The 18,028-nt window shown below is 63.0% G+C and overlaps 2 protein-coding genes across 13 annotated transcripts; both read right to left on the reverse strand.

Moving 5' to 3' along the window:
• Window positions 1-197: 197 nt before the first annotated feature.
• MMP23B (matrix metallopeptidase 23B) lies at window positions 198-2,681 on the reverse strand. Its single transcript, XM_027565207.1, is given in 9 exon segments — window positions 198-420; window positions 527-653; window positions 730-840; window positions 912-1,076; window positions 1,439-1,598; window positions 1,600-1,607; window positions 1,672-1,811; window positions 1,893-2,029; window positions 2,358-2,681. Coding segments are annotated over 9 exon segments (1,182 nt in total). The 5' UTR covers window positions 2,517-2,681; the 3' UTR covers window positions 198-245.
• A 1,393-nt stretch (window positions 2,682-4,074) lies between these two features.
• MIB2 (mindbomb E3 ubiquitin protein ligase 2) lies at window positions 4,075-16,648 on the reverse strand. 12 transcript variants are annotated; one of them, XM_027565191.1, is made up of 20 exons: window positions 16,111-16,648; window positions 14,520-14,675; window positions 10,616-10,871; window positions 10,366-10,537; window positions 9,344-9,450; window positions 8,957-9,151; window positions 8,665-8,807; window positions 8,454-8,561; window positions 7,363-7,467; window positions 7,118-7,280; window positions 6,907-7,040; window positions 6,673-6,821; window positions 6,431-6,587; window positions 6,178-6,338; window positions 5,962-6,088; window positions 5,642-5,875; window positions 5,052-5,230; window positions 4,784-4,977; window positions 4,607-4,709; window positions 4,075-4,468 (listed from the first exon to the last, which is right to left on the reverse strand). In XM_027565191.1, exons 3-20 carry the CDS (start codon window positions 10,860-10,862, stop codon window positions 4,090-4,092), a joined length of 3,057 nt encoding a protein of 1,018 aa, XP_027420992.1. In that variant the 5' UTR covers window positions 10,863-10,871; window positions 14,520-14,675; window positions 16,111-16,648; the 3' UTR covers window positions 4,075-4,089. The 12 variants fall into 12 exon arrangements, with proteins under 12 accessions (XP_027420992.1, XP_027420993.1, XP_027420994.1 ...); XM_027565192.1 differs by lacking the exon at window positions 16,111-16,648 and adding an exon at window positions 15,823-16,104; XM_027565197.1 differs by having other exon boundaries at window positions 4,143-4,468; window positions 4,644-4,709; window positions 8,454-8,549; window positions 16,111-16,643.
• Between the last annotated feature and the right edge of the window lie 1,380 nt (window positions 16,649-18,028).

Below are 18,028 nucleotides of genomic sequence, written 5' to 3' on the forward strand. Positions count from 1 at the left end.
TCCTCCAAACTAGTTCCTTTTGCTGGTGCCCCCAGCCCCGCTCCCCAGCTCACTCCACTCTTGCAGCCACGGGAGCCCTGCCTCCCCAGCACTGAGCACATGCCAGATCTGGCTCTAGTGGTCAGCCCGCTCAACAGGCTCCCCACCCGCTGGGCGCAAGAACAGCCGCCCACCCTCCCAAGAAAGGGCAAGGAGACTTGAGAGACAAAGTGCTTTATCAGCGGCCTCAGCCCCGAGGACGGCGCTCAACTCCGCACGCGGATGCGCCAGGAATAGGTGCTGAGCACGCGCTGCCGCCGGCGCACCACACACGTGTAGGTGCCCTCGTTAATGGCATTGGCGATGATGCTCAGGTGCGCTTCGCCCAGGGCCAGGTAGCCGGGGTAGGAGAACTCGAGGGGTTCCTGGTCCTTGTACCAACTGCGGAGAGGGCGGAGGGCTGGGCAGGGAGGGTCCCGCCCTCCCCTCTTCGCGCTCCCCGCGCCCCCACCCCATCCCCAGTCGGGCGCCGGGGCGGGTCACTCACTATACTTTGCCTTTCTTGTGGAGGATCTTCTGACCGCAACGGAAGGTCACATTCCTGCCCTCGGGCACCAGCTTGGTTTTGGTCCTGGGGGGCGGCGGGGTGGCGGCCACCGTGGGGAAGGGGAACTCTGCTCGGGGTGGGGGAGCCAGATCAGCGCTGGGCGCCCCCCCGAGCACCCAGGCCAGGCGGACACCCGACCTCACCATAGCAAAAGTCGCAGCTGCTGGGGCACAGCCTCTTCATGAGTCGCCGGCGGGTGTCGCAGAAACCCCTCCGCGCCCAGGACGCGCACACAAACAGCCTGTCCAGGCAGCCTGCGGAGGCAGACTGACCTCAGGACGCGCCCGCCCCCGCTCCCGCAGCTCACCGCCGGTCCCGCACTCACCGTAGAGCCGGTGAAGCCCCCACAGCTCGTCCTGCGATAGTGCCTTCCAGCCGCGCAGCGTGGCGTTGAGGTGCATGAGCGCCCGGCCGTGCTGGGAGTGCATCAGGCCCAGCGCGTGGCCGATCTCATGGGCCGCCACGTGCACCAGGTCGGTGAGCCACACGCCTGCGGGCCCGGCCGGTCAGCGCCCGGTACCCGGCCCAGCACCCACCCCCACCCAACCTCCTTGCTCCCCGCGGCCTGCACAGCTGCTGCAGCGCAGGGAGCCTCCCCGCCGCAGCCATGGAAGATAAGAATGTTCCAGGCCGGCTAGGCGGTGAGCTGGCCCCCAGGAATGCGGCTCCGGCTCCGGCTCCAGCGGTGTGGGGGTGGAGGGGCTTCAGGACTCCCAGAACCCAGGCCTACGGCCTCGGACCAGCCTTCCCCTCCCCGCCAGCCTGACCCCAAATCCCCTGCACGACCCCTCAAAGATCCCCGCTGTTCCCACTGTGGTGGAGGGGCCCCATGGGAGGCCAGGACCGCGTCACCTTTCTTCCAGCTGTAGCGCGTGGGGCCCAGGACCCAGTACTCGCTGTCGTCAAAGTGGATGCCGCCGTGTGGGGGAAAGAAGGCGTGGGCCAGCTCGCCCGTGGGGCCGTCGAAGCAGTGGTGCAGCGGGGAGACCAGGCAGTCCGTGTGGTTGACGGGGGTAGAAGCCTGGGGGAGCACGGGCCTGAGAGAGGGCCTCTGGGTGGGGCGGGGGCAGGGGCACGGCGCCCACCTATACGGAGATCGCTGGGCTGCTCGGGGGCCACCTCGCGGAAGCTGAAGGGGGACACGTCACTCCACATGCGGAAGGCGGCGGCCAGACCCCGCCGAGTCTCGCTGGGGCTGAGCAGGTTCCTCGGGAAGGAGAGGATCCTGGGGTAGGAGTCACGGTCAGGGGTGGCGGCAAGGAGGCACCGGGCTTGCACCACCCACCTTCCAGGGCCAGGGCCGCACTTGTACGTAAGGTTGAAGTGTTCCCAACGCAGCCTGGCCGGGGTCAGCGTGTAGCGGCGTCTGCGGGGCACCGGTGGGTGCGGCGGACCGAGGCTCCCGGAGGCCAGGACGCCCGAAGTCTGGGGCGCAGCGTCTCCCTTGAAGGGAAGCAAGTGCTCCGTGGGGAGGCAGTAGGGACTGTCCCCAAGCCCCAGGTCGCGAGGAAAAGGGCCTGGAAAGGGGGCGCGCTCCAGGGAGCGCTGATGGCCCCTCTTTCTGCCTTTCGGCTGTTTCTGGTTTTCTACCCTGAGCCGGGTTTACTTAACAGAAAGAAAAAATTACTAAAAACAAGCCAGGTCGGAGTGGGCGGAGCTGGCGGCAGATTTGCCCCCCACCGGCCCCTCCCCCCGCATCCGCGGACATGCGGACTCACGCCCGGATAGCGGAGCTGGGGCCGGACCCACCCGTTCCCGCGCCCGCTCTCACCTGCGCTACTCTCGCCCCGGCCCCGTTCGCTGGGGTCCCTGGCCAGGCCAACAGCACGAGCGCGGGGAAAAGGCACAGCGCGCCCAGCACCGCTCCAAGCTGGCGGGCCCGGTCGCCAGCCCCCGACGCCGCCGAGGGGACGCAGGCCCCGCGGCCCATGGCGCCTGCGGACTCGCTGTCGGGGCTGGGGCGGTGGGGCGGCGCGGCAGCGGCTCGGATTACAGCCCCGGGGGGAGGGCGCGCGGCCGCCCCTGAAGGGAACCAGCTGGCCGCCCACTGTCGGGAGCACCCTCGCCGCCTCCAGCCTGGGGCGCAGGGACCTGGGCCTCTGGGTCGGTGGCGGTGGCCTGGGCAGGGCCCGCTGGGCGGGGTCACTTGGCAGTGGGGGGGCGAGGAGGGCCCGGGACGCCAGAGAAGGGACAGACGCCAGGGACTTAGGCTTAGGCGGGAGTGTCAGCTGGGGTCCCCAAACTCGCTGGAAGTTGAATGACTCGGCAGCTTTTCTCCCAAACGGAGTCCCCCCAAGCCCCTCGACACTGCATGAGACCCGGCAGTGGAACCTCCATCCTGGTCAGCTGAGGACACGTCCCCCGCAGGCGCTGGCGACAGGGACCCCGCAAGAGGGGAGGGACGCGACGGGAGGGGACGTGGCAAGTGAGTACCAGGCTAAGGAAGAGGGACGGCGCCTGCGGAGAGGGGTTTGTGTGCCAGGAGAGAGAGGGACCTGCCGGGGCCAGCGGAAGGACCTGGCAGGCGACAGAGAAAGCGCACAAGGTGCGGGGGTGGGGGCCATAGGGAGCCAGGAATCTGCACTAGGCGCTCCCTGCGGCGCGCAAGCTGGACCGAAGTCTGGACAGTTCTGGGTAGGGGCTGGGGGCCGGGTGTCCTGAGAGCAGAAGACTCGACGGGACGACTTTCAGGCTGCGCCTGGCTGAGGAGCCGAGCTAGGCTGGAGGGAGGCGAGGGCGCCTCTGGGCTGGGGGAACCGGGATCCAGGGCCGGGCGGGAGGCCCGCCGGGGCGGAGCGGACTGCGGGAGGGGAGACGGGATGGGGGCTGGGGGAATTGCTCCGAGTGGAGAGGCGCCCAGCCAGAGGAGGCCGGGGGTGCGGGCCCTCCCCATTCTCCATCCAGGCTTTGAGCCCAGAGTGACAGTGGCGCACCGGGCCAGCAGGGTCAGCGCCAAGTGGCTGGCGGGCAGCGTTGAGGCTCCAGGGGAGCATTTTGGTGGTTCTTGGAAAGCGCCCGGCTGCTGGGTCCAGACGAGGGCAGTCCCCCTTCCCCCACTTCATGACTAAGTTCGAGCCAGCACACCGACCCTCTCCGTCCTGTGTCCTACCCTCTCCCCAAATCCATATTCCGCCTCCCACGCTCAGCGGTCCTGGGACCCTGCCGGGGCTCCTGGCTTCAAACCAGAGGCCTCGCCCAACTCCCCACTTAGCCAGGACCGCACAGTCTGCTGCGAGACCGGGTCCTGCTTTAGCCAAAACCCGTCTCTGTAGCCCACCCCAGGAGACAGGAGGTGGCTACTGCTGGGGTTTCGGTCCACTCAGTGCCCCTGGACGACACCGCAAGCCCGGGGTCCCGTTCTTTCTGGCCAGGGTCCGGGGAGCACTCTGGACCCGTGAGTCCTGGGAAGGGCAGAATATGGGTCGGAAGAGGCCCTGTAAGCCTCTGGCCAAGGCGCAGAACCTAGCGCTGGGCCAACGGTGTAAGGGGTGCGGTCAGAACGGTCAGCGGTGGGGGACCCGCACGGCCCCGCCCCACACAGGCAACCAGGCACAAAGTCCAGCAATCTTTTTATAAAATACAGAGAAAGGGCTCGTGAGGGCGGCCGCGGGGCATGGCCCCGGAACGAGGCGGGGGGCGCCGGCTACACGAAGATCTGGATGCGGTCGCGGATGGGCTGGCGGCAGATCGGGCAGGCGCTGAGCGCCGCGCCACAGGGCGCGCACGCGCCGTGGCCGCACTGGAACACGAGGCGGATGTGGCTGTCGATGCAAATCGGACAGGTGATGCGCTCCTCCATCTGCCTGTAGCGGCTCTGCAGCTCCTCCACCAACTGCCGCGGTGGGCCGGGCGCGGGGGCTGCGCTGACCACCTCCGTGCCGTCTGCGGAAGAGGTCCAGGTCAGGGGCGGGGGCTCGGGGCTGAGGTCTTGCGAGAGAACCCGAACAGAGATGTGAGCCACGACAGGGGGCGGGGCCGTGGACAGCGGGCGGGGCCGCGGGCGGGCGCAGCGGCCCACACCTGGGGGCAGCGGGGCGGGGCGGGCGCCGGGCCCCACCTGGGCGCAGCTTCTTGCTGATGACCACCTGGCACCTGATGCATTTCTTCATCCTGCGCGCGCACTCTGCGGGGGGGAGGGCACGGTTGAGTGAGGGGCCGTCCAGCCCGGCCGCGGCCCCCTCCCCACCCGGCACTCACCCTCGCACACTGTGCGATGCTGGCAGGGCGAGAACAGCACCAGCAGCGCCAGCTCCGAGCACACTAGGCACTCAGCGGCCTCGGGGCCCGTCGGCGCGGCCACATGCAGGTTGGTTACAGTGTTCGGAGCACTGAGCACCAGTCTTGGACCCTGGGCCGAGCCCCCGCTGCCACTGCCTCCAGCCTGCCGCTCCCTGCGTGAGGACAGGGGTCTTGAAAGGGCCCGGAGTTTCGAGCCCGCCCCCCACCCGCCTCCCCACCGGCTCACCGGAAGCGCTGAGCACAGCCCTGCAGGGCTTTGAGCAGGCGACCCTCGGCAGCCAGGTCCAGGGGGCTCCGGCCGCGGTGGTTGGCGTAGCTCAGGTCGGCGCCCTCCAGCGCTAAGTAGTAGGCCATAGCCGCGCCTGCCGTCAGCTCTGCACTGCTCGGAAGGCCCGAGGCCTGTAGCTGGATGGCAGGACAGACGCTGGTGAGGGCGAGTGCCTGGGAACACTGGTCTGAAGGAAGCCTCGGCTGGTATCTGGCTGCAGAGGCCTGAGCACCTGCCTCCTGAGGCCCCTGGAGCCGGAGGCAAAGGGCCCCACTAGGCAGTTGGTGGCATGAAGGCCATGTTCTGACACACCACTCGGCCTATAGCAGGGCCCAGCCCCGCTAGACCCCACTCCCTCTCCCCAGATGGTCAGAATCTCAGGAACACTGGGCCAGCAGTGGTGACCAGGGTCGCAGAACAAACCACTGTGGCCCAGACTGCCTGCCCTACGAGACCTGATCCGGCCGTCCTGAGGGCAGGGAGGGCAAAGGAGCCTGTGGCCCAGTTCTGTGCCCCCCTCCCCAGCACCCAGAGTCACATTTCCTCACCCTGGACAGCAGCTGCAGGGGACCCGGGTCCCCTGCGCTCCCATCAGCTGCCAGAGGCAGCAGCTGGTGGCGCTGCAGGGCCACGTGCAGAGCCGTGTCCCCCTCCTCATCCTCGGCGTTGACGCTGCAGCCCGCATCCACCAGCAGTGGCACCAGCCCCACGTGGGCCTGCTGCACAGCCAGGTGCAGTGGGGACTGCAGCTTACGGTTGCGAGCGTTCACATCACAGTGGCCCTGGGGAGGGGTGGGCACGGGCTCAACCCAGGGAACCTGGTGGGCCCTGACACCCCAGTCCGAAGCCCAGGGGACTCTGTCCACACCTCTTGGATGAGAACCTGGGCCACCTCCCCATGGTTGTTGAAGGCGGCCAGGTGCAGTGCCGTAAAACCATCCTCCTTCTTGGCGTCCACCAGCTGCCGTGCCCGCGCCAGAATCCTCCTGACAGCTCTGTGGGAGCAGCGAGATGCCTCTGGGGTCAGGGGCGACCCAGGGTGGCCCGGTGGCACAGCAGGAGCTGTGTGTCACCCCAAACTCACAGTGTGTGGCCTTTGAGGGACGCATGGTGCAGCAGAGTGAAGCCCTGGCTGTTGGTGGCAGTGACATCGATGCCTGGCACCTCGGTGAGGACCTCCACAATGCCGCTGGCACCAGTGCCCGCTGAGATGGCGCAGTGCAGGGGTGTATCAGCATGGGCATCCTGCCGGTGGTAGGCCAGTGATCACTTGGCAAGGAGATCTCAGCCATGACCTCCTTGACCCCAGGGCCAGAGCCAGGGGACCCAGCACTCACAGGCAGGTTGACGTCACAGCCACGCTCACACAGGACCTTCACCACTTCCAGGAAGCCCCTCTGCACGGCCACATGCAGTGCTGAGCTCCGAGTGCTGTTCAGAGCATTGGCCCCACAACCTGAGCTCAAGAGCACCTGGGCAGCCTCAGGCTGGTTCCTGGCAGGAGAGGAAGCAGGAGGGGCGATGTGCCCACCGGCTGGACCTGCAGGCCCAGCCCCCTCGCACTCTGGCCGGGCCTCACCCCAGGGCTGCGTAGTGCAGTGCCGTGTTGCCCTCATCATCCGGCAGGTCAACGCCCGCCTGAGCCTGCAGCAGCAGCCGCACCAGCTCCACCTGGCCTAGGTAGGCAGCCATCTGCAGGGCAGTCCTGCCCTGATTCTTGGTGTCCACCTGCCGGGAGAGGCAGAGGGTCAGTCCCTGGCCCTTGGCCCCCTCGCTGGGGCTGCCTGGGCCAGGAGGCAGGTCTCAGGCTCGCCTGTTCTGGGTGCCGCCGCAGCAGGTCCAGAGCCCGGGCCACATTGCCCAGAGCCACCTCCACCACCAGCTTCCCTGGGTGCTCCAGGTCACTCTTCTGGGCTCGAAGCTTGTCCAAGACAACGCTCAGGGAGCCTGGGGAGGGTGGGGTTGAGGGTCAGTGGTGGCCAGGGCAGCCCTGCCCCAATGAGCTGCTCAATGGACGCTCTCACTTTTGTTCTCCCGGGCTCGCCCAGCTACGTCCAGGTTGGCATCTTCCTCAGGCCGGTAGGCCACCAGGCAGGAGGGGCTAAAGGTCCACAGCTTCCCACTGACCAGCACACCCACGTTCCCGTCTCCGAAAACCTTCAGCACTCTCCCAATGCGGCCCAGAGCCTGAATGAGGAGAGGGTGGGGTCACAGGCGTGCCTCCCAGGGGTTAGTGTGATGGGCATGGAGGTAGGGGTGGGGGACTCACAGGGGCCATGTCATCGGTCCATTCCCCATGGCCAGCCTGCAGCCGCTTCACCGTGTCAAGGTCATCGATAACCCGCACCACCTCACCCACCAAGCAGGAGTTTTGCTGAGTGACAGAGGAGCAAAAGAGAAGCACATGAGGGGCCCCAGCGGGCATGGTTGCCCGGGGTCGGAGAGCAGGAAGGCCCCCACCCTCGTTCAGCTCCACCTCACCAGGACCCCAGCCCCTGCCTGAAAACACAACCAGAGTCTCACCCAATAAGGGTGACAGGTGACCAGGATAGCCCTGCTGGCCCAGCCTCAGAGCCACGGGGGTGATGGCCAGAGTCAGCTCAGGGGTGTTCAGGCTGGGGCAGGCCTGATCACGGGCTGATGGGAGGGTGGGCAGTATGGCCAAGACCAGCCCAGCCCAGCTTGGAGGAGGGGCGCCAAGATGACTGGGGGCAGAGCCTGAACATGGCGGGGTCAGGGGCTGCTCCTCCCGCACCCCAAACCTTCCCTGGCAACTTTCTCCACACCTGTGCCCTCACCTGCACAGACAGAACTCACTGTATAAACCACCTGTCCTGTGACCCCGCCATACCCCCTCCTTGAAGGCCCACATGTCCCAGGTGTCCCCAACTCAAGCTGAGTGCTGGCTCCGCATTCTGTCCAGGGGCCGTCACCGGATGCTCTGCCACCTGCCCTCCACCTCCTCCCTCCTGCTTCTGAGAAATACTGCTTCTCAAACAGCTCTCACCATGCCCCACCACCCTGATCCAGGATCCACCCCTGTCCTAAGGGGCCTTCCCACCTTTCAGGCGGCACCCACAGTAGCATTCTAGGAACTCTGCCCAACCATGCCACCTGCAGCCTGCGAGGCTCCCCTGGCCCTCGGAACACACACTGGGCCCTGGTCTGCCCCCACTTCCAACAATGCCCTGGGCCTCCCCTTCCCATCTAGGTCCCTCTCCCTGGACTGAATCCCCTTCAGACCCACCAGGCCCTGACCTCGTCCTTCAGGGCCAGAGGAAGGCACTCCCAGGGCCGAGCGGGTACATGAAAGGGGGTGAAGAGTGAGCAGAAGGGGCTCAGCTAAGCCCCCCCATGCACCTTGGTGAGAGCCCCAGGGTGGAAGGTCCAGCGGGTCTTGTGGCTGAACTGCACACGCACGTCCCCACGGTCTGTGATGCGGTGCACGGTGCCCGTCTGTCCGATAAACTGTGGCGGGTCATGGAGGCGGTGGCCAGGTGGAGCAGGAGGGTGGGGGGCCAGAGGACATGGGGAGGGTGGGCACGGGAACTCACCAGGTGGGGCATCTCACCTTGGCCATCCGGGGGTTCCACCCGCCGTGGCCTTCCTGCATCTCCCTCAGCACATCCGCGTCCAGCAGACACTTGACCTTGTCCCCACGCTGGAAGGGCTGGCCATCAGCACTGACCCTGCGCTGCAGCTCTGCGGGCTTGCCTGGGGGTGGGGGGTGTAGCAGGCCTGGCTCAGGCAGTTCCTTCTGCCTACACCACTCACCTCAGTGACTCCAGAGACCACCCCCGGGCCCAGGGCAGGACAGAGGGCAAATGGGGGGGGCGGGGCACGTGGTGGACGGCCCCCCATACCAAGCCTTGGGAGGTGGTCCCTGTAGTAGAAGCCGCCAGCTGCCTCGCCCACACACTTGAGATCCACCTTGCCCTTGTGGCCCACACGGTACACGTTGGTGGTGCCATCAGCCCACGTCACACTGGCCACGCTCCGGCCTGTCTCCACGTCCCAGCCACGGATGTCCACTACTCGGCCTGGCTTCCCTTCTCCTCCTGGGAGACAGTGGCCCCACCAACAGGGTAAACCCACGCCATGAAGATGAGCCACAGCTGGCGGAAACTGCCTCCCACAACCGCCCCCCCTTCCCACCCCCCCCCACTCACCATCCTGTGAGTCCCCCACCTTCCTGCCCTCTCACTCACCATCCTGTGAGCCCCCGACCTTCCCACCTGGCCCCCACTCACCATCCTGTGAGCCCCACTCCCAGTCGGGGCCCCGAACCACCTTCGCCCCCTGGAAGATGCCCCTTAACGGGATCCTTGGGAGGCCCTGGCGGGGACTCAGCATGACCCTACGGGAAACAGAGTGGGTCCCAGGCCATGAAGGGCAGTGGTGCCAGAGGCAGGCCCTATGCTCTGCCAGCCCTGCTCCCATTCCCGCCCCAGGGTCTCTTCCCCTGGAACAGCAGGTGCCCCAGGCCAGTGCCCTCCACACTGGACCTTGAGTGGGGCTGCTGACTGGTTCCCTCCAGGGGCCTTTCATGACACCAGGTTGGACGGGTGCTCCAGGCCCACCCTCACCGCATGGTTCCTGTGTGTGGTCACACCACATCTGCCACCTCCTGGAGAGCTAGGTATCCTGTCAGAGCTATGCCCAGAGCTCAGCACCCGGCCTGGCCTGGGGAGGGTTCAGCATGTGAGAAACAACTGGCGTGAGGAAGGCAGGCCTGGCCAGAGGTGTTGGATGGCTGCTCCCAGCTCCCTCACTAGCCAGCACATCCCTCCCCTCCACGGGTGGGGGTGTCAAGGAGCCAAAGGCGACAGTGTAGGTGGCAGGGGTGCGCCTCTGGGAGCCCATCTTCCCTAGCGTGGGCCCTCCTGACCACAGCAGATGCAAGCAGCACACCACACAGGCCACTCTCAGAGCCCCGGTCAGGCAGCACTGGGGGGCCAGGGAGAGCCTGGCGAGACGAGGGTCAGGGTGAGAGGAGGCCCCATCCACAGCACCGACCTCCGCAGACCTGCGAGGTGGACACAGTCGCCTTCTGTAGGGGGTTGGGGCTGGTGTCAATGCCCAGGCCCCTGGGGTGATCATCACCCTGGTCACTCCTCCAGGAAATGGCTCAGGACAGACTTGACCTGCAGCAGAGCAGTCAGCAGGAGGCAGCTCCAGCTCTCCCAAGGCTCGTCGTGGGTCAGAGGCATTCTCAGGAGGCCCTGGACGCTTGCAGGTGGGGTGGGACACTGGGACGGCTGGGGGGACTCACGGGCGCGAGTGGGCCGTCTCGTAGCGCTCGAAGGCGTGGGCCAGGTCGTGTTTGTTGTGCATGTAGCATTGCGTGCAGAGATCGTAGTCGAAGCAGATACGGCACTTCCAGCGCATGCCCCGCAGCCCGTGCTTCTTGCAGCAGTCGCAGATGATGTTGGGGTGGCGGACACCTGCAGGGCGCAGCGTCAGGAGTGCCGCAGGCCCCGCCCCAGCCCAGCTCCGCCCCAGCCCCGCCCCCAGGCCCGCACCGATTTGGGCGTTGTCATAGAGCAGCAGGTCGTGTGCGCCCTGGTAGCCCGCGCGGTAGTTGGTACGAGTGCCGTGGTCCCACTGCACGACCACCGTGCGGTCGGGGGTCGAAGGGCTGCCGTGGCGGCCGAGCTCCACCACCGTGCCCACGCCGCCCTCGCCGCCGTCCTGCTGGCCCCACTTCCAGTCCACGCCACGCACCACGCGCATGCCCACCTGCACGCCCGCTTGGGGGTCTGGGTCCATGGTGGAGGCCTGCGGGGAGAGGGGACCATTGGGCCACATGGAGAAAGCCACACGAGGTCACACCAGAGGACTGCCAGGGAGAGAGGGAAACCAGTGTGGGGGAGGGGCACGCAGAAATGCCCTGGGGCTGGAGGGCAATGGGACACCTCTCTGGAAAGGGACCCTCCCCCAGCTGCCCCCCTCCAGCAGCTGTGGGGAGCTGGAGCAGTAGTGTGGGGGCAGTCCTGGTGATGGGACTCCCAGCTCCCCAGGGACCAGGGAATAAGATCTGGTCAGAAGGTCTACACAGCAGCAGATCAGGTTCTGGGTGCCTGGCATGGGGGTGGGGGGCAGGGGGGTGCCCACTAGGACTGCAGATATCAACATGCAAGGTAAGACAAAACTTTCTGAAGAAACACTGGCTGGCACTTAAGACTAGAGAGGCACAAAGACCACGTACCCAGAGTGAGGAAAGAGCCTGCTGACCTCATGCACAAAGCAGACTATCTGACAGAAAACAGGAAAACCCTGCGACAGGTACCTCCAGCACCTAGCACGCTGTGGGGCTGATGCTACCCACAGCCGGTGAGCGGTGCTGCACCGTCACTCGGCCTCACTGCCGGGCCTTCCTTTGAGAGGTGTGGCCTGGCCACCCCAGGCAGGCCCTGACGGAGCTGGCACAATTCACAGCAGTGCCCGCGTGAACCAGGTCCTGAGAAGATTTACTTTCAAGGGAGCACGACCCACCACACTACACAGCAGAGCTCACAAACGGACGCTGAAGGAGAGGAGCCATGCACCTGACCCCACCGACAGGAAGCTCACAGGCGGAACAAGCAAAGCCAGGGCGCCGGAGGCAGGGAGACCGTGGCTAAGCCAGTCACAGGGGCTTGGAACCGGGGACATGCTATTTCCTCATCTGGGTGCCAGTTACATGTGTGTTCACTTTGCAAAGCTGGATCACTCATGACCTGTGCCTCCTGGCATTATGTGATTCTTCAATAAAATTGGTTTAACATCAATGGATTTGAACAACCCCTAAGAGTTTAAAGCAACAGGACCTGAAGTGGGAGGGGACCTGGGGCCCCCCAAGACAGTAATGAAGAGGTAGGGGTTTTGGGGCCCCAGGACAGTAAGGGAGCAGTCACCCCTCCATCTCTGGAGACTGCCTCCCCAGCATGAGGGCCCCAAGGCCAGGAAAGATGCAGGCCTAGATCCCTGAACGAAGCTCACTGCACTTCCAGTGGCCCCTGGAAGGCCAGAGGAGGCCTGGAAACCTTCTGGGGTATAGCTACTCCCTCTAGTGCCCAGTGGCCCAGAGCAGCCATAGCCTGCCAGGCCAGCCCAAGGCTTGACCAGCAACAGGGAAGGAAACCCACATGTCACCCCTGCACCTGGACCACCCCCCCCAACCCCAGCTCAACAATCAGCATCCCAAGCCTGAGCCCACAGGTCACCTGACGGCCACCCTCTGTCCAGTCTCACCTGTAGGCCAGCGCCCGGCACAGGGTATGCAGGGGAGGGGCACTGCCTACAGGGCGAGGCTCCTGGGTCACACCCAGCCTAGAGTCCAAGTGAATGACCCTCAGATTCTGTGGTATGAACTGCTCAGCCAGCTCAGCCTTCTGCGAGTCCTCCCCAACCCCCACAGGTGCCTGTGCCCACTCCCTCCTCACCCTGCCCAGGACCGCCAGAGCTTCCAGATACTGGTAGACCATCTGAAATGACAAGTCTTTCGAACTCGAAGCCCAGTCTCAGCAAATCACCCTGCTACTCCTTTACCTGGACGGCTGCCCCACAGGGGCTGTACGGCCTCCTGCTCCCGCTGCCCTCCAGCCACCCTCCCCCCATGACCTCTGGACCCACTGAAGATGGGGCACCAGGGCTTTTCTGTCCTGCTAGCCACAGCGAGAAGCCCACATGAGAATGCCTGTGGCTCTTTGGTGCCAGTAAGCCCCAGACAAGGGCAGGGCCTGTGGGCTGCCGCCTCATCTGTCAGCAGCTGCCACTCATGTGCAAGTGGGCAGGGCAGCCCAGCCTGAGCCAGTGGTTCAGTGGCAGAGAGGAGGTGCTGCCCTTCAGGGCACAGGCCCTCCTCCCACTGGGAGCCTCCAGGATTGCCATGGCTCCTGGGCAGTGCTGAGCTGCCCCCTACTCTTCCCAGGCACTCCTGCTGAGCTAGTCAGCCAGGCAACCACATACCCAAACAAGTGTGGGCAGATAGGCAGCGAGAGTGCCTGCTCGCAGGGGACATGCCACCTGCAAGGCCCAGAAACTAGCCCTGGATTGAGATAAAGGAGCAGGAAAGGACGCTCTCCCAAGAGTCAGCACCACAGTTATTCTGTAGCCTGTGAGCCCAGCCTCTCAGCCCACCTGGCCGGCCACCACACCCACCCTTTCTGTAGGCCTACAGATCCACTGGCCATGGGCTGCAGACTGTCTCCAACAAGACTCAGGGTGATTGGACACCTTAAGCAGGAGAGCAGGTGTGGCCAGTGCCTGGCTCTGCCCTCAGGGGGATGGACAGAGAATGGTCAGGAGTGGAAGGTGCCCAGCAAGGTCTGTGGGAAAAGAGGACCAAGTCTCAGCCCGCAGTGGCTCCACTAGGTCACCAGCAAAGTCCAGCCTGTCACAAGAAGTGCCTCTGACAAGCACCTGTCGTGTTCACATCCCTATTTATAGCACAGCCAGACAGTTCTCCAGTGCTGGCCAGCAACCTGCCACGCTCCCTAAGTATGTGGCCCTGGGAGCCCACTAGCCCATGGGGGACAGAGCTGAAGGGACACGCTGAGCCTCAGGCTTCCTCCCACTCAGACCAGTGCCCCTGAAGGACAGTGGACAGAGAAGAGCAGTCCTCCCCTCCACACTCCACCCCGGGTGCCCAGGTGGGTCCTGTGCCGCAGCACCTCCATCCAGCCTGGCATCACTGCAGCTGGGTCTGAGCAGGGACCCCAACAATGCCCCCTGCTTGCCCTCCTGGCTCCCAGACCTCGGACACAGCATTGTAGGACCCCTGTGAAGCAGCCCAGAGGCTTTCCAGGTCTCTCTGCTACTCTGCCACCTGCCTCCCTGCCTGGTCTTTGTCATTGTTGTCACCAGGACCCAGGAGATGGCCATTCGTGCTCCATGTGACCCCCAGGTCCCCAGCCCTCCCACTATCAGGACTCACTATCTCACCTCAGAAGGTCTCCAAGGGTATGAAGGGAGGGGATGGCAAGTGGGGAATGGACCAGGGTCAGGGGAAGGGAGAGGATAGGGAGGAAGGGAACTCTTGTTTCACTGAGAAATTCACCCAGAGAGCTCTTCCTTTTTCTCCTTTTGGCAGAAACACTGTCCTCTGACATCTTCCTCAGAGCGTACAACCCAGGCATCTGGCGGCATCAGAACCCCCAAAGGCTGTCGCTGCAAAGGTTTATGACAACCCTGAGGGTTTCCCAAGTGGCGCGATGGTAAAGAATCCTCCTGCCAATGCAGGAGACACAGGAGATGGAGGTTCCATCCCTCAGTGGAGAAGATTCCCTGGAGTAGGAAATGGCAACCCACTCCAGTATTTTTGCCTGGAAAACTTCATGGACAGAGGTGCCTGATGACCAGCAGTTCATGGGGTCGCCAAGAGTCGGACACGGCCAAGCGCGAACAAACACAGAGGCACTCAGGGCATGAGCAGCTGGCACTTACCTCAGCGTATACACCAGCCTCTTGTCAGCATCCCAAATGCTTAGCTGCTGTTTCTCGGGTCACAAGTTTGCTCAGCCACCAAGATTTCCTGTTGGAGATTGGAATCCATGGCTGACACAGAGCACAGCAAACCAAACAGGTAGAAAGTCAGCAGGTCTGGGGAAAAATGGGTTTTAAAAGGCAGTCTTAAACTTTTAGCATTTACCATCTCAACCAAATGGGTGGACACCTGGGTCTGCTCTATTAGTTTACTAGTTTCTCTTTGGAAGGCAGAAGTATTTCTAAAGCACACGTTTAGACAGTATAGAAATAAAAGTATTTGCACTATTTTGATTATTTTATGAAAAAAAACTTTAAAAAGCTGCAAAGAGTAAATCCCATTTAGCTAGGAAGTTGGCAAACTGTCTTTATTGAGAAGAATCAACTTGGGTGCCGACTGCTGGCCACCAGAGGCTGCCACTCCTTTCTGGGCACCTCTGGCTGGTCTAATGACGGTGTTTAAATCCGCACCACATGTGGCACAGTCAACTGGCAAGACTTGGCGAATCATAGGCTCCGGTCATGTGGCAGCTCTTGCTGAGGCCGAGGTGGACATCCTGAGTGGCCAGGGAGTCTGGCCTGTCAGTCACCTGCTGGAAGAAGGCCTAAAGGAAGTAGAAGGAGGCCATCACCCTAATCCTGGTGACCCAAACAGAAGCCCTCAGGCAAGGGCAGTCACCACCCAACCACTGCACAGGGCCAGTCTTGGGCGGGAGCATGACATTCAGATACTTGTTGCACCTGGAGCAACAGGCCAGAGGGAAAGGCGAGAGGAGGGGACCCGCCAGGAACGACCTGGTGTGCCAGTGCTCCCACTGTAATGCTCCCGCAACCCCTGCCCCGCTGATGCCCACCAGGAGCCTGTCTGGCACCTTTACTTATTTTCTCTATTGGTTCTGAGCTCAAAAGGAGAGAGGCAGGATTATTCACACCCCAACACCCTAGACATATTAAAAAACAAGCAAAACCTTTTTGACGTGGCATCAGACAAAATCTGAGCCCCTCAAGAGCTCTCTTATCTAGCTGCCCAGTCGTCCCCCGCCCGCCTACAGACAGGTGGGCTGCAGCCCTGAAGCCTGGAGACTTGGGGGCTGGCCGTTAACCTTCGGCTCAAGCCCTGAGCCATCCGACCCTGCGGCGGCGGGGGGGGCGGGGGGGGGTGGGAATGCCAAGACGCACAATCAGCGCCTCGCTGGTTTGTCTACACGCCCATGCACGGCCCACGCTAACGACACCAGAGCTGCCCCAAGGGCCTGCCTCCTACCCTGCAGGGCTCCGAGGGTCTAGGGCCGCCGGGGTAGGGCCCAGAGGGGTGGCGGACCCGGCTCAGCCGACGTCAGCGCCCAGCGCTGCGCCTTGGACTCCAGCAGCTGGCCTGCGGGGGGGGCGGGGCTGGACAGGCTGAGCCGGGCGCCCACACTGAAAGTGACCCCTTCCTCACTCGCTCGGGTCCGTCCCGCCCCTGTCATTCGTCACCTTCCTCGGGAAACCGCCCCGGGCCCCCGCCGCTGCCGACCCCGGGCCTAGTGGCCCTGTCGACCCTTCCACTTGCCCGGAAGTTTGCGTCCGGGCCGCTCTGCGCCTAGGCTCCAGGGGCCTGAGAAGCGCCGAGTCTGTCAGTCGGTCGGCTGCGGCCTCAGTGTGTGGGGCGGCCAGCCCGCGAGCTAGACTGCTCTGAGCCAGCCAACCTGCCAGGTGCTCAGCTGTGCCGCGCAGCGCCGGAGTCCACTGGCTGAGGCCGCCCAAAGCCCCCGGCGCCAGGGGCTCAGGGGCCAACGCGAGGCCTGCCGGGACCCGTAGTCCGCAGCCCCCTGGGACGAAGGCCGGGGGGCGGGCCCGAACCACAACTCCCAGGAGGACCAGCAGAGCCGTGACGTAGGGGCAGTGAGGGCTGAGCTACGGCCCTAGTCCCGCCCCGACAGGGAGGGGAGCCGACAGCCTTGCTTCCGGGAAAATAGTTCGAGTCCGCTCTCGCGTCTGACGACGTGTGCACACGTCTTGAGACGAATACAGACTGAAAACTACGGCAATTCTCGCGCCTCTCAACGCGTGGGGCCGCGGCCAGGGAGGCGTAGGGACACTGGCATCCAAGCCGCCAGGCTTCCGAAGACTGCGCACGCGTAGGCCGGGAACGAGGGTACCAGACGACCACGCCCCTGCAGGGGGGCGGGGCCAGAGGCGGAAGTGCGTCACCCTCGCCCGGCCCTACGTGGGGCTGCTGGTTTCGGAGCCGCGTTGGGTTGCTGTGGAGACGGTTTGCTGAGCCTTCTGGGTGTAGAGATGAGGCGTTTTCACAAACAACTTTTTTTACTTGATATATTTTAAAATCAGAGTTACGCCAGTGCATGGTGTGTGTGTGTGTGTGTGTCTGTGTGTTTGGTTTTAATTCTCGCAGAAATGAAGACAGTGAAAAACAGCTGTCACATGCCAGTTTCCCCCAGAGGCAAATACTTCCAACTCTTGTAATAGCTTTTCTTCTGACAGAAACCTTTATGTTTCTCAGCCAGAGAAGACTGGTTTTTGATGTATTAAATTTAGACATTTTTGGGACTTCCCTGATGGTCCAAAGCTAAAACAACGCCCAGTTGTGGATGTGACTAGTGGTGGAAGTAAAGCCTGATGCTGTAAAGAACAATATTGCATAGGAACCTGGAATGTTAACCCATGAATCAAGGTAAATTGGAAGTGATCAAACAGGAGATGGCAAGAGTGTACATCAACATTTTGGGAATCAGTGACCTAAAAATGGACTAGAATGGGCAAGTTTAATTCAGATGACCATTATAACTACTACTGTGGGCAAGAATCCCTTAGAAGAAATGGAGTAGACCTCCTAGTCAACAAAAGGGTCTGAAATTCAGTACTTGGGTACCATCTCAAAAATGACAGAATGCTCTCTGTTCATTTCCAAACCATTCAATATCACAGTAATCCAAGTCTATGCCCCAACCACTAATGCTGAAGAAGCTGAACAGTTCTATAATGACCTACAAGACCTTGTAGCTGCTGCTGCTAAGTCGCTTCAGTCGTGTCCAACTCTGTGCGACCCCATAGATGGCAGCACACCAGGCTCCCCCATCCTTGGGATTCTCCAGGCAAGAACACTGGAGTGGGTTGCCATTTCCTTCTCCAGTGCATAAAAGTGATAAGTGAAAGTGAAGTCGCTCAGTCGTGTCTGACTCTTAGCGACCCCATGGACTGCAGCCTACCAGGCTTCTCTGTCCATGGAATTTTCCAGACGAGAGTACTGGAGTGGGTTGCCACTGCCTTCTCCACAAGACCTTGTAGAACTAACACCAAAAAAAAAAAAAAAAGATGTAATTTTCATCATACAGGACTGGATTGCAAAACTGGAAAATCCAGAGATAGCTGGAGTAATGGGCAAGTTTGCCTTTGGAGTACAAAATGAAGCAGGGTAAAGGCTAACAGTTCTGCCAAAAGAACGCACTTGTCATAGCAGACACCTTCTT

This window comes from Bos indicus x Bos taurus, chromosome 16 (assembly GCF_003369695.1).
Source record: "Bos indicus x Bos taurus breed Angus x Brahman F1 hybrid chromosome 16, Bos_hybrid_MaternalHap_v2.0, whole genome shotgun sequence".
In the NCBI taxonomy this organism is placed as follows: Eukaryota; Metazoa; Chordata; class Mammalia; order Artiodactyla; family Bovidae; genus Bos; species Bos indicus x Bos taurus.

Bases quoted from the DNA above. Each gene is read 5' to 3' on its own strand.
- MIB2 (XM_027565191.1), bottom strand. From the start codon at position 10,862: ATGGACCCAGACCCCCAAGCGGGCGTGCAGGTGGGCATGCGCGTGGTG. The intron at 6,089-6,177 runs GTGAGTTTGGGG...CTGCTCCCACAG, and splicing joins TCCCTCAAAGGCCACACACT to AGCTGTCAGGAGGATTCTGG. The intron at 4,710-4,783 runs GTGAGTGCCGGG...TCCCCCCCGCAG, and splicing joins GCATCGCACAGTGTGCGAGG to AGTGCGCGCGCAGGATGAAG.